The 12,484-nt window shown below is 37.1% G+C and overlaps 1 protein-coding gene across 6 annotated transcripts in view; it reads left to right on the forward strand.

Annotated features, from left to right (window-relative positions):
- Positions 1 to 12,484, forward strand: part of COL12A1 (collagen type XII alpha 1 chain) — a 100,634-nt gene that overhangs the window by 53,819 nt on the left and 34,331 nt on the right. For all 6 annotated transcript variants that reach the window (XM_069851338.1, XM_069851335.1, XM_069851336.1 and 3 more), the window contains 14 exons: positions 1,021 to 1,160; positions 2,224 to 2,353; positions 3,046 to 3,188; positions 4,167 to 4,296; positions 4,597 to 4,739; positions 5,930 to 6,059; positions 6,249 to 6,368; positions 6,978 to 7,124; positions 7,942 to 8,058; positions 8,492 to 8,638; positions 8,825 to 8,899; positions 9,445 to 9,584; positions 10,542 to 10,665; positions 11,151 to 11,294. In XM_069851338.1, coding sequence (XP_069707439.1) covers positions 1,021 to 1,160; positions 2,224 to 2,353; positions 3,046 to 3,188; positions 4,167 to 4,296; positions 4,597 to 4,739; positions 5,930 to 6,059; positions 6,249 to 6,368; positions 6,978 to 7,124; positions 7,942 to 8,058; positions 8,492 to 8,638; positions 8,825 to 8,899; positions 9,445 to 9,584; positions 10,542 to 10,665; positions 11,151 to 11,294 — 1,830 coding nt within the window. The remainder of the gene's footprint in view (positions 1 to 1,020; positions 1,161 to 2,223; positions 2,354 to 3,045; positions 3,189 to 4,166; positions 4,297 to 4,596; positions 4,740 to 5,929; positions 6,060 to 6,248; positions 6,369 to 6,977; positions 7,125 to 7,941; positions 8,059 to 8,491; positions 8,639 to 8,824; positions 8,900 to 9,444; positions 9,585 to 10,541; positions 10,666 to 11,150; positions 11,295 to 12,484) is intronic.

Consider the following 12,484-nt stretch of genomic DNA (forward strand, 5'->3'; position numbering starts at 1 on the left):
CGCACAGCTTTTAAGGCTGAGAGAAACCCTAATGCTATTATGGAGCCCAGAGAAGAGGAGGCTGAGGGGAGACCTCATTGCTCTCCACAACTACCTGAAAGGAGGTTGTGGAGAGGAGGAAGCTGGGCTCTTCTCCAAGTGACAGGGGACAGGAGGAGAGGGAATGGCCTCAAGCTCCACCAGGGGAGATTTAGGCTGAACATTAGGAAAAATTTTTTCACAGAAAGGGTCATTGGGCACTGGCAGAGGCTGCCCAGGGAGGTGGTTGAGTCACCTTCCCTGGAGGTGTTTAAGGCACGGGTCGATGAGGTGCTAAGGGGCATGGTTTAGTGTTTAATAGGAATGGTTGGACTCGATGATCCGGTGGGTCTCTTCCAACCTGGTGATTCTATGGAACTTCTTCCTCATTTTAATCTATTTCATTGCCTTATGCCATGATTTAGTAAACACCTTAAAGCATCTGAAGGCATGTGGCTCTCATATATGTGCTGTTGAGTATAAGTTTACTATTGTCCTGTCAGCATCTTCAGTTCAGAGGCTGACCTTTGCAGTGTGCACTTTGAAACTCTACCATTTTCTGATGATAAAAAGCGCAGAATAATTTGCTACCAGATTCACTTCAGGCATAAACCCCAAGTAACCATTTTTAATTAATTAATTAACTATAAATTTATTAATAAATATATTAATTAATTTGTACTTAGTTTACTTTTGACCCTGCAATGGAAAGTTAGATACAGCAATGTATTTGGTGAGGAGTGAAGAAAACAATCCTATTTAACTCATTGTTTAATTCTAAAATAGTGTCCAGAAAGAATTTTTTCTTACTCTATTTAGCATCGCTTATGCTGTTAAATGGGACTGATGTGTTCTGATTAATGAAGACAAATAAAATTTAACTTGAACTATTAAACCTGTTGGTTTTTAAATTTCCTAATGATACATTACATAGGCATGATATGACAGCACGGATGAGAGAACGTGGTTCCACAGTTCTTACAGCTCATTGATCTATTTCAGAACCTCTCACTACCGTGAAGAACTTGCTAGTTTATGACCCAACCACTAGTACTCTGAATGTTCGATGGGATCATGCAGAAGGAAGTCCTCGCCAGTATAAAGTGTTTTATAGACCTACAGCTGGAGGTGCAGAAGAAATGGTAAATACTTTGTGGATCGCATGAATTGCCTCAGATAAGTTGCAGCTGATGGTGCTAGTGAGAGGAATATTGCTGAGCTAAGTAGGCCTTGTTTGCCTATGCACTGACTTTTTTTTCCTGTTCATAGCTATACTGGAGAAAATGCAGAGCACCTCTATGACAGTCAATTGCTCCCATATGTATTACAGACCTTCAGTGATTAGTTCTTAGCACAGAAGCACAAACAAAGTTTTTGTTTGTTTATTCTTAGGGCAGTGTGTGTGAATATAGAGCTGACTTCAGGGTATACCAAAGGCTATTAAGTCAGCAGACCTCATTTCTTCCCATTTTTACTGCTAAGACATCATGTGACTGTGGGCAGTCAGATGGGATCATATTTGTGAAAGCAGAAAAATCCACATATGTGACTTATTCTAATCTCCTAAAATGGCTTAATTTCTAAAGAGCTAAAATAACCTTGAAAATAGAAACACTTGTTGCAGGCTGGGAAAATATTATTTTACCCACTTGTCTTTCTTTTTCCACATCTGTTAAATCTGATGTGCCTGTGACATGAGGAGTGCATGAATTGCCACTGTTTCAATAACATCTGGAGAGCTACTGATGATAAATATTCTTGAATGCTGTGTAATTTTGCTTTCTAACTAGAGCTGCTCTTTGGTTTTTTTGTCAATAGCATGCTGTAGTGTTATGCAATGTTTATTTTTTTATTTAGAAAGTGACCTGTTAATGCTTTTGAGCTGTTAAATAGCAGTTACTGCAGTTTCTGCTGCTGCTATTAGTAGGACAGGATCTGGATCCAAAGATGAAGATAACTGTAAGGGATTGTATAGGAGAACATAGGATTTAACAAGCATTTTTGTTGAGTCCAAGAGAAAACCTTCTTGAAAGATGATTCCAGAAGATACCAAGAACCTTGTTACTTCAAGCTTCACTAAAATTTCTTATCACATTCAGTCTGGAAATGAGACATGGAGGAGGAGTAAGGGAGGTACAAAAAAGCTCAAACATTTTTCATATTTGTGTAAATGACATGCTTCTACCTCTCTTCTTAAATTTGTAGACCACAGTACCAGGAAACACAAACTACGTCATCCTGAGGAGTCTCGAACCCAACACACCTTACACAGTAACTGTGGTTCCAGTTTTCCCAGAGGGGGATGGTGGACGTACCTCTGACACTGGAAGAACTTGTAAGTAAAATAGTCCTTTCCAAGAAAATGTTAGGATTTTTGGTATAAGTGCTCAGATCATTAGAAATTGATATTACATCAAATGTGAAAGTTTATTTTCCCGAGCACTAAAACATAAGTGTAAGAAACTGTTTACCTACTTGGTTATGGTTGCAGCTCTGTAACACTTTTCTTTGCTTATTAGGGTGGAGGCTGTCAGTCCACTTATCTCAGGCAAGCTCAGCTCTTGCATTGTGCAGCGAACTTACTGTTTACTTCCACACGATAACAAAATTTTAATTGTCATGCCAGCAGCAATACTGGTGAACAGATGGCAAATACTGGTGTTAATCCATGATAATGTCTGTATCATGTACCTAAAATTTTCCAGGGAGTTTGAGCTCCTAATGTGAGCATGTGCTAAAATTTGTAGTTTGTGGCTACTTTTCATACCTGTCTGATCCATGATAACATAACAAAGTGTTGTGAGCATACCTTCAATTTGCAGTATAAACATGTGCACTTTGCTGCATTGCAGGAAGATTTGTAAAACCTAATCACTGAGATTCTTAGATTTCTAGATTTTGAGGTAACAAAATTACTGTGCTTATCTTGGACTGATTCAGCTTTCTGCTTCCTTTGAGTACTGTTGTAAATTGAAGTAGAACAAGAACGTATGTAAGCAAACTTAATTTAAGTTATCCTTGATCTAGTGGAGAGAGGAACACCACGGAACATTCAAGTTTACAATCCCACACCAAACAGCATGAATGTCCGATGGGAACCTGCTCCAGGTCCAGTACAGCAATATAGAGTTACTTACTCTCCACTGTCTGGCCCAAGGCCATCAGAATCTGTAAGTAATTTAGTTTTTGTACTATTTCTTAAAAGTGTGTGGAGGATATTGTTTCCTTCAGTACGTGTAGAGCAATAATAATAAACACAGGCCGTTGTATGCCCAGTAATGTCCCTACTGAAAACACCGTGTCTACTGGAATTTAGTTCATTGTAAATAAGTGCTTAATTTGGTGAAATAAAAGAAATAAGACTCTCTTATTTAAAACTGAATATTGAGGACTGAGTATCCTTTATCATATTGCAGGTAAGGATGAGTTAAAATAAAACTTTGGTTTTTTTCCTAAGAAGAGAGAAAGAAACAAGAAGTATTTATTAGGGAATTTTTAATTATGAAACCAGATGCCAAGTTTCTGTCTTTTTTACCACTAAACCATCTGTTTACTGCTAATCATTAGTGTTTTTGTAGGTCTTGGTGATCATTAAAGTCTGGATATGGGTGAAAATTTGCCAGATGTGAAGTAAGAGTTCCTGGATTTGTTTAGAAATAGGTGCAGGTGTAAAGATAAGCCTGTGAATGTAGTTACTCAAACTGTACATTCATGTAATACACATACAGATGAATATGTTTTTATGTAAGGAAGTGCAAGAATTTTTGATGACTCATTTCCATCTGTAAAATGAAACTGCTTATTATTTCACACAAGGAGGAACCTGCCTACTAGTACCTGTTAGAAAATGTCCTTTCTTTATCAGTCAACCATGACTCTTCCAGAATGTTTCTTTTTTTTTTTTTCTGAAATATTTTCATTTAAATTGTAAAAACTAGCAATTACATTTGCAGAATGAGAACAATTGAGTTTAATTTTTATCATTATTCTTTGGTTCTTTTAAACTTGCTTTTTTTTTTTTTTTGAAAATGTGCAGCTTGGTCATGTTCCCAATTTTTCTGTATTCATCCAAATTTTTCATTGTAACAAGACATGGTATAAATGGAAGGGTTTTTTTTTAACGTAAGTGCCTTTTGTTTGTGTTTTAGATTGTGGTACCAGGCAACACTCGCGATGTGATGCTGGAGCGCTTGACTCCTGATACTGCTTATTCAATAAATGTTGTAGCTCTGTATGCAGATGGAGAAGGAAATCCAAGCCAAGCACAGGGAAGAACATGTAAGAGGCAATGAGTACTTGCTTTATGAAATATGTGTCAAAATCTGTGCATGAAGGATTTATTAAATTGGTTATAACCACAAATAGTGTAAGCTATTCAGTGCAACTCTGAGGTCAATTCTGTTTAATACCTTCAGTTACTGCTGTATTATCGTTGACTAAGTCTACCTGTATATACTTACTCATGATTTCAAGGAGGGCTCTTAGCTTTGGCTTCAGGGCAGTGTTTGAATCAGTGAGCCTGACACTGTACTGGAAGATTTGTGATCCATACAAACTTCTGTATTTTCTCTTTTTTAGTGCCTCGCAGTGGTCCAAGGAATGTGAGGGTGTTTGATGAGACCACAAACAGCCTTTCTGTACAATGGGACCATGCTGATGGGCCAGTCCAGCAGTACAGAATCATTTATTCACCCACTGTGGGAGACCCTATTGATGAATATGTAAGTTGTATAATTCCTTATTAAGCACTTAGCTGTTCTCAGTTGATTCTTTAGGCTACAGAAAAACAAAGACACCTATCCTACATGTAGTATGCTTTGCATGCTCTATGGGTTCTTTGGTCATTGTTGTCAATGCTAAGAAGCCACGGTTTGTATGAAAGGTGTTTAAGGTGTTTTATTGTTTGGGGGCATTTTTCTTCCCCAAATTGCAGAATATATGTAGTTTAGTGAACCAACTTATGTGTAAAATAATGTTAAATATGTGAGTCATGTTAATCAGAAGATACTGAGCAGAATCTGCTTCCTGACACTTTGATTCAAACATTGTGCTGTAGTGAATAACCATTTATTACTTCATGTTCTATTCCTTATGAAGTCAGTGTGCCAAGATACAAAATAAACATAAGTCTGCATTTTATGAATTGTAGAGAGTTGGCAGAGTTTAATAAGAAAGCTATAATAACTTTGATTCAGCATCTAACTTTCTTTTGTAAGATTCAGTGTGAATTATAATTGTTTGTGTTTAATTTCCTGCAGCTTAATGATAGCACAAGTTAATCTGAAGCTTATAAAATTCTCTGAGTTTTTATAGCAAGACCAGACTCACATCCTGTAGAGGTCAATAGCAAAATTAATGCTGACTGTCACCAGTCAAAATGTAACATGCAGAGAGTGCTATTTGAATGCTATTACTGCTTATTTATTATTGTGCAGGGCATGTCAAATGTTCAGAGGTTAAAAAATCCCTACCAGACCTGTTAATCAGGGCACACATAATTTTCAACATATCTTCTTTGCAGAAATTATTGGACATCTCAAAAATGTCTCAAGTAATTGGAAATTTTTATCATGTAATAATGGAAAATGTTGCCTGGGATGTGCTTCTGAGATAGATACCTCAAGTTATTTTCTGTAGTTTCAGTGCTTTATGGACATTTAATTGAGCAGTGTAATTTTTCTTTTGATTATACCTACCTTTTCACTGACCACAGTGTTTTATAAGTTAAAGTAACAAATGGTAATAATTGTTTATAGGCTAGAAGTCTTAAAACATCCCAAGTGACTTTATCTACAGTGGACATAAAAAAAGAGTGCCAAGTGTCAAAGCAAATTTTTAGTTCTAGTTACTGCCATTATCGATCAGGTACAGGACTGCGAGTTTGTTAACATCTTCTTCTTTTCTGTCCTAGACAACAGTTCCTGGGATAAGAAATAATGTGATACTACAACCGCTACAATCAGATACACCATATAAGATAACGGTTGTGGCTGTGTATGAAGATGGAGATGGTGGACAACTGACTGGAAATGGCAGAACTGGTAATTAGTTCTAATACTGTATATTCTTTCTTAAATTTAAGACACGTATTGCTTGAGCACTCTAACACTGTTAGGGTTTCTTTTTTTTAATTAAGTCTTTGATGTGATTGTTACCTGACAGTCACACACAAGATTTGATGTTGAAAAACAGTCACTAGTCTAATTAGAATGTTTTTTGTTTCTTTTTAGTTGGCCTGCTTCCTCCTCAAAATATGTATATAACTGATGAATGGTATACACGATTCAGAGTTTCCTGGGATCCTTCACCATCCCCGGTTCTTGGCTATAAAATTGTATACAAACCTGTGGGTAAGAAAACCTTATCATTCTGAGTATAGCACTTTCAGAATAGTAAGTGGCTAATGGAAGATCAGAGTAGAAATCGTAGATATTAAAAAGCATTTATGTTAGAGGATTAATTTATTTTCTTTGTTTAATGATTTTGATAGAAGCTTAAGTCTTGTTATCAATATTTTATAAGAAGCACAAGCTACTAAATATGGTGTTTCATGCATTCAATTAGGGGGACTGAATTTTATAGTTAAAATTTACTATAGTGACTAGATAAAGTCTGGGACCACACCTGGTCCTCTTGTTCTTCTAAGGGTATAAACTGGTGTATGTGGGATGAGTATTGGACAAGTATTTAGGTGCTAATGTCCTTCACAAGCTTTGATTTATATGACAGTGAAACAATATACATCCCTTTCTTTAAGTTAAGTTAAGCACTTGTAAAACTATGTGCACATTCTGTTTGCAACAGTCTAATATACTAAAATTTAAGAAATTGATGTGTTTTGTTTTCAAAAAACTGGGGTTAACAATTACTTGCATGTAAAAGATGGCAAATAGTTTTGTAGCTCAGCTAATCATGAATCTTTCTCTCTGTACTTTCTTGATGCTTCCTTTCATTTCAAGGTTCAAATGAGCCTATGGAGGTCTTCGTTGGAGAAGTGACTTCCTACACCTTGCATAATCTCTCTCCCAGTACTACTTATGATGTGAATGTTTATGCCCAGTATGATTCTGGAATGAGCATACCCTTGACAGATCAAGGCACTACATGTAAGTAAAACTAATTTTCTTGTAGTCATGCTAGATACATATGCTGATCTGAGATAAGGTTGATTAAGAGAGGATTTTTAAGGCTGGTTGTTGAAAGTGTGACTATCCTGTCAGGAATAATCCTTATAATCTGTCTGTTATGTTGATCTTAAAAGCACTAAGCTTGGGAACAGTAGTGAAAATGCAATTGTAAGCAACAATTTAATGATATTACAATTTCTAGTCTGCTTCCTAAAATTTTATCCAGCTATAGTTGGAGTCAATCTCTGACTTTCTTGAGAATACTACAGAATCTAACCATACTGAGCAGATCTAGGCTTTTTGGTACTCTGCCTTTATCTCACAGGAATGTCCAGTGTTTGAAGCTTCAGCTCTTTGGAAGAAGGTTATTTTGTTCATGGCCTCAGCTAAATAACGTCTAAAAGCTTAGCTAAGATGAATCAAATATCCTGAGTTTTGTTGACTCAGTACATTATTTTCATGCTGCCACACATGTGATTCAGGTTCCTATTTTTGGAAATTTGTTATTTTATGAAGAACTCGCCTTACTTCATGTGAAAACTCATAAAATGGGCCGTTATCCAATTTGGGAGAGCTATCAGGCTTTGGGCCTTTGTAAATAGTGAAGCTGGGATCTCTAGGGCATAATAGAAAGTGAAGAGATCTGACTAGAACTGCTCTTTCCTTCTGGGAGTATTTTACAAAAATCGAGCTCTCAACCAGTGCTGCTAGTATAATTTTTATTTAGATGTGTTTAATTTAACATCCATTATAAGTTATTTTCAAGAGAGGAATTTATCTCTTTCTCTATTCACAGTATACTTGAATGTCACTGACCTAACAACTTACAAAGTGGGTTGGGATACTTTCTGTATCCGGTGGTCGGCTCACCGGTCAGCAACTTCATACAGACTGAAGCTAAACCCAGCTGATGGCAAGTGAATTTTATTTTCTTGCACTTTCTGGTGACAGCACCACCTATTTGGGATGATGGCCAACTTCCACCAGAAGCCATGTTGCATCTGGTTGAGCTTTAAAGCTCTGAACGTATTCTGTTTTCAGAGTGGTGAGAAAGCTGCAAAGGGGGACTGCTGCTTATTGTTAAGTTAACTTTCATTGGTGGGAATCTGCTAGTTACCTTGACTTCACATTTAAACTGAAACGTAGGTACTCTCCAGTATATTTCAGGATGCATAATCACCACATAATCTTGGTCTAGAAAAGCTTTTATGAAAAAAGAATGAGACCGCTGTCCTATCTACTCCAACCTCCTTGCAACAGGTCTCTAATTTCTACACTTATATGCACGTGTATTAAAAGGGAATAGTGGGCTCTAACTTTCTTTCCATTGGGCTTTGATTTGACAGGTTCCAGAGGACAGGAAATCACAGTACGTGGATCAGAAACAAGCCATTGTTTTACTGGCCTCTCACCAGACACAGAATACAATGCTACTGTTTTTGTTCAGACTCCTAACCTTGAGGGGCCTCCAGTCTCTATAAGAGAGCATACAGGTAGGTGATAGATACTGTGAACCTTAAGTTTTGGCTGTAGAACTTGTCTTGTTTAAGCTGCCTTGCTCCTAAATGGCTTTCAATATCTCTTTTAAATTATCTTCTGCATGGTAATATAATACGTAATCTGGAGTTTTTTCTTGAATTAAATAATTTATATGGAGTAACTTTTTTTTTTTATTTTAGTTCTTAAACCTACAGAAGCTCCAACTCCACCACCTACACCTCCTCCACCTCCTACAATCCCTCCAGCTCGAGATGGTAGGTTTATTTGTAGATTTATTCAGCATTTTTACATAGTTGCTGCCTGGTTTCAGGATTTAATTCTATTTTTCATAAGTTTAGATTTATTTAAAAATAGCACAGCACTTTAGGGAAATCATTTGAGACCAATTTCCTAATGCCATCCATTTGCTGTTGAGCTTAACTGGACTCAAAAATTTCCTGGATTAGGACAGCAAGATACATACATTTGGGGAAAAAAAATCATGATATTCTGTAGTTCTGCAGCAAGTCTGTGAGCCCAGCTCTCAGCAGACGACTTATAGTAGCTGCTCAGAAAAAATATGTGATTTAAAACATTTGGATTTGATTCTGGAGGTTTTCCTCATTTCTTGCACTTTTCCTTGAAAGTTTTAATAAATAAATTTTGTGTTGAGCATAAGCCATCTGCCAAGTTGACTGTGTGGTAATAGAAGTTTGATGAATGTTTGTCATTCTTGAATTTTCAGATTTTGAAGTAATGCTCTTTACTTAACAGTGCTGTGAATAACGTGTTTTAAGTGTTCCTTCTCTTGGTCTTTCAGTATGCAGAGGTGCCAAAGCAGACATAGTGTTCTTGACTGATGCTTCCTGGAGTATTGGTGATGATAACTTCAACAAAGTAGTGAAATTTGTTTTTAATACAGTAGGAGCTTTTGACTTGATCAATCCTGCTGGAATCCAGGTAAATTTGTTATTTCCACTGTGTGCCTTTTGGAGGGAAACTGAAAATGGAGCTGAATTACTAAAGTTATATCTGATTTTTCCTTTTGTTCTGAATGCTGTCTTTTTTTATGCATTAGATTATTGTACAAAGCAAGAATATATGTGTGCTTGTATGGTTATGATGAAATGTATTATGAAATATATCGTGCATTTTGTAAGTACAAAGGGAATCCAGTCTGTCCTGAGAGGTTACTGCTCTAAAAGGCAAAAGTTGTAGTGTGTGGGAACTCTGTGCATGACAGTGCATGTAAAGAGTCCAGCTGTCTTCCCATTAGCCTTGTCTGTTTGACTTGCCTAGAATCCCACTGCAGTAAGTTAGTAGTTAGAATCCCCTAAGAGAGGCCTTTCCAGAGGTCTTTTCATCCCATGCTAAAGACAGATAACATGGGTCCACTCCACAGCAGGCACAGTGAAAAATATCAAAAGGTGAAAATTTAGTCCTCTGAAATTAATACATCTTTAATGACTAATCAATAATAACTAATATTTACATTTAAAGATGATTTCAGGATAGGCATTCAGTGCTATATTCCAGTATTTAAGGCAAAAGAGTACCTAATTTTGTATATAAAAGAATTTACTGACTGATGTTCTGCTGCCAAGTTTTCTAGATACTGTACACCTGCTCAGAAGCAGAGAATAGGTGCTACCTATATACCGCATCATAGTGACAGCAATGATTTCATCATATGTATTTAGGGTCACGTCAAATTTCATAGACAAAAGAGAAAAAAAAGTGTTGCATGTACATTGCTGTGATGACATCTGTCTTTGTAAATATGTATGTGTATGCATATACACACAGAAAAGATTTTTTCAATTATTTAATCCTTACTAATATGCCACAAGACATATTTCAATGGAGAGAGTTGGTCTGGAGGTATGAGACTGAACACTGTGATATATTCCATTTCAGGTTTCGTTTGTGCAGTACAGTGATGAGGCAAAATCTGAATTTAAACTGAATACATTTGATGACAAAGCCCAGGCCCTGGGTGCTCTTCAAAATATCCAGTATAGAGGAGGAAACACAAAGACAGGTACTTCTGAGCAGCAATTATATTTCTTTCTTGTCACTTTTCCCAAGTGACAGGGGACAGGACAAGAGGGAATGGCCTCAAGCTCCGCCAGGGGAGGTTTAGGCTAGACGTTAGGAAAAAATTCTTTACAGAAAGGGTCATTGGGCACTGGAATAGGCTGCCCAGGGAGGTGGTTGAGTCACCTTCCCTGGAGGTGTTTAAGGCACGGGTGGACGAGGTGCTGAGGGATATGGTTTAGTGTTTGATAGGAACGGTTGGACTCGATGATCCGGTGGGTCTCTTCCAACCTGGTTATTCTGTGATTCTGTGATTCTTTAAAATGAAGCGTTTTCAGAAACTTCCTCATTACCCTAATATTGCATGGCTGAAGAACTAAGTATTTGTGTTTTTCTGTTTCAGTTGTATGGCAGTTGCTCTTTCAAATTTAGAGATTTCTTCTCTTGTGGATAATATGGCTGACTCCTTGTTCATTGTCCACTTTGCAGGCAAAGCCCTAACTTTTATCAAGGAAAAGGTTTTGACTTGGGAGAGTGGCATGAGGCGAGGTGTTCCCAAGGTACTTGTTGTTGTCACAGATGGTCGATCTCAGGATGAGGTGAGGAAAGCAGCAACAGTCATACAGCACTCTGGTAAGCGATTCACAGTACCTGGCCATTTCATTTCCTTATGGGTTAAGCAATGGGATTATAAGTGGTGCTTCAGTTATCTGCGAATCCTTTACTCATCATTTATGGTCTCAGAAACCTATTCTGAGCTTCTGGGAAAAACATAAAACTATTCAAAGAATTTGGACTCTCTGGACCAGTCTAAATTTTTCTTTCTCTAGCCTTCTTTCTGAGAAGGAATGTGGCTTCCGAAGGCTTTCAAGTAATTCCTCATGCATATTCTTTCACGGGCATGACTTTTGGTTTACTTCTTTTTCTCCTTGCTGTGTGGACCCCAGGCATCATTGTGAAGTATACTCTATTCTAGTGCTTTGATGTAATAGGAGTAGCTTTTTGAGCTTTATGTTTTACCCAGTATTAACCAGTGGAAGTTAAAGTAACTGCTAGTTAAAATAACTGCTATTGCTGAAGCACCTATGTGAATCTAATAATCTATTCATGTCCCTGCAACCATCAGTTTTGCATTTCAGTGCAGGAACCACCTGCAGTCATGTTCTCTGATTAAGGATGTGTTGCACTTCCTGATGGAAATCACTGTCATGTAAACCACAAGTGGTCATCTTTTCTGTATCTGTGATCTGAAGTATTCAGTGCTTGGCTAACCTATTCATAAAAATCTCTATGGTTTCTCTACATAATTTGCTTCAGTGCTTAACCACCTTAATAGCTGGAAAGCTTTGCCTCACATTTTCACCTTAGTTTTACTTCAGGCAAAAGAAACTATTGTCTTCTTTTAATTTGCATAGTTAACCAGGAAAGCAATAGATCACTGTCCACTGTAGCGGGCCTTCTTATTTGAAGCCTGTTGTCATTTCCTCTTGCTATCTTTTTTCTTGGCTAAACAAACTCATTTTCTTCAGCTTCCTGTAGATCATGGTTTCAAACCCCATATCATTTTTGCTCTTCCCTCTACTTACTTTGGTTTCTTTGCATCTTAAATGTTGTGCTCAGAGCTGGACAGAGTAATTCAGCTTAACCCTAATTGGCCACAGAGGAATAATTAGCTCTGGTTTCTTTCTGAAAAATTAAAAGTTTAAATAAAGATAGCATTAGCATTTGAGAGAAAGGTTAATTCTGCTTTCAGCCTTCGTCTAGTACTTCCAATCTCTATGTAGTTTCTTGTCAATTACATTATGTGGGAGATTTTTTTTACC

This window comes from Phaenicophaeus curvirostris, chromosome 2, assembly GCF_032191515.1.
Source record: "Phaenicophaeus curvirostris isolate KB17595 chromosome 2, BPBGC_Pcur_1.0, whole genome shotgun sequence".
NCBI lineage: Eukaryota > Metazoa > Chordata > Aves > Cuculiformes > Cuculidae > Phaenicophaeus > Phaenicophaeus curvirostris.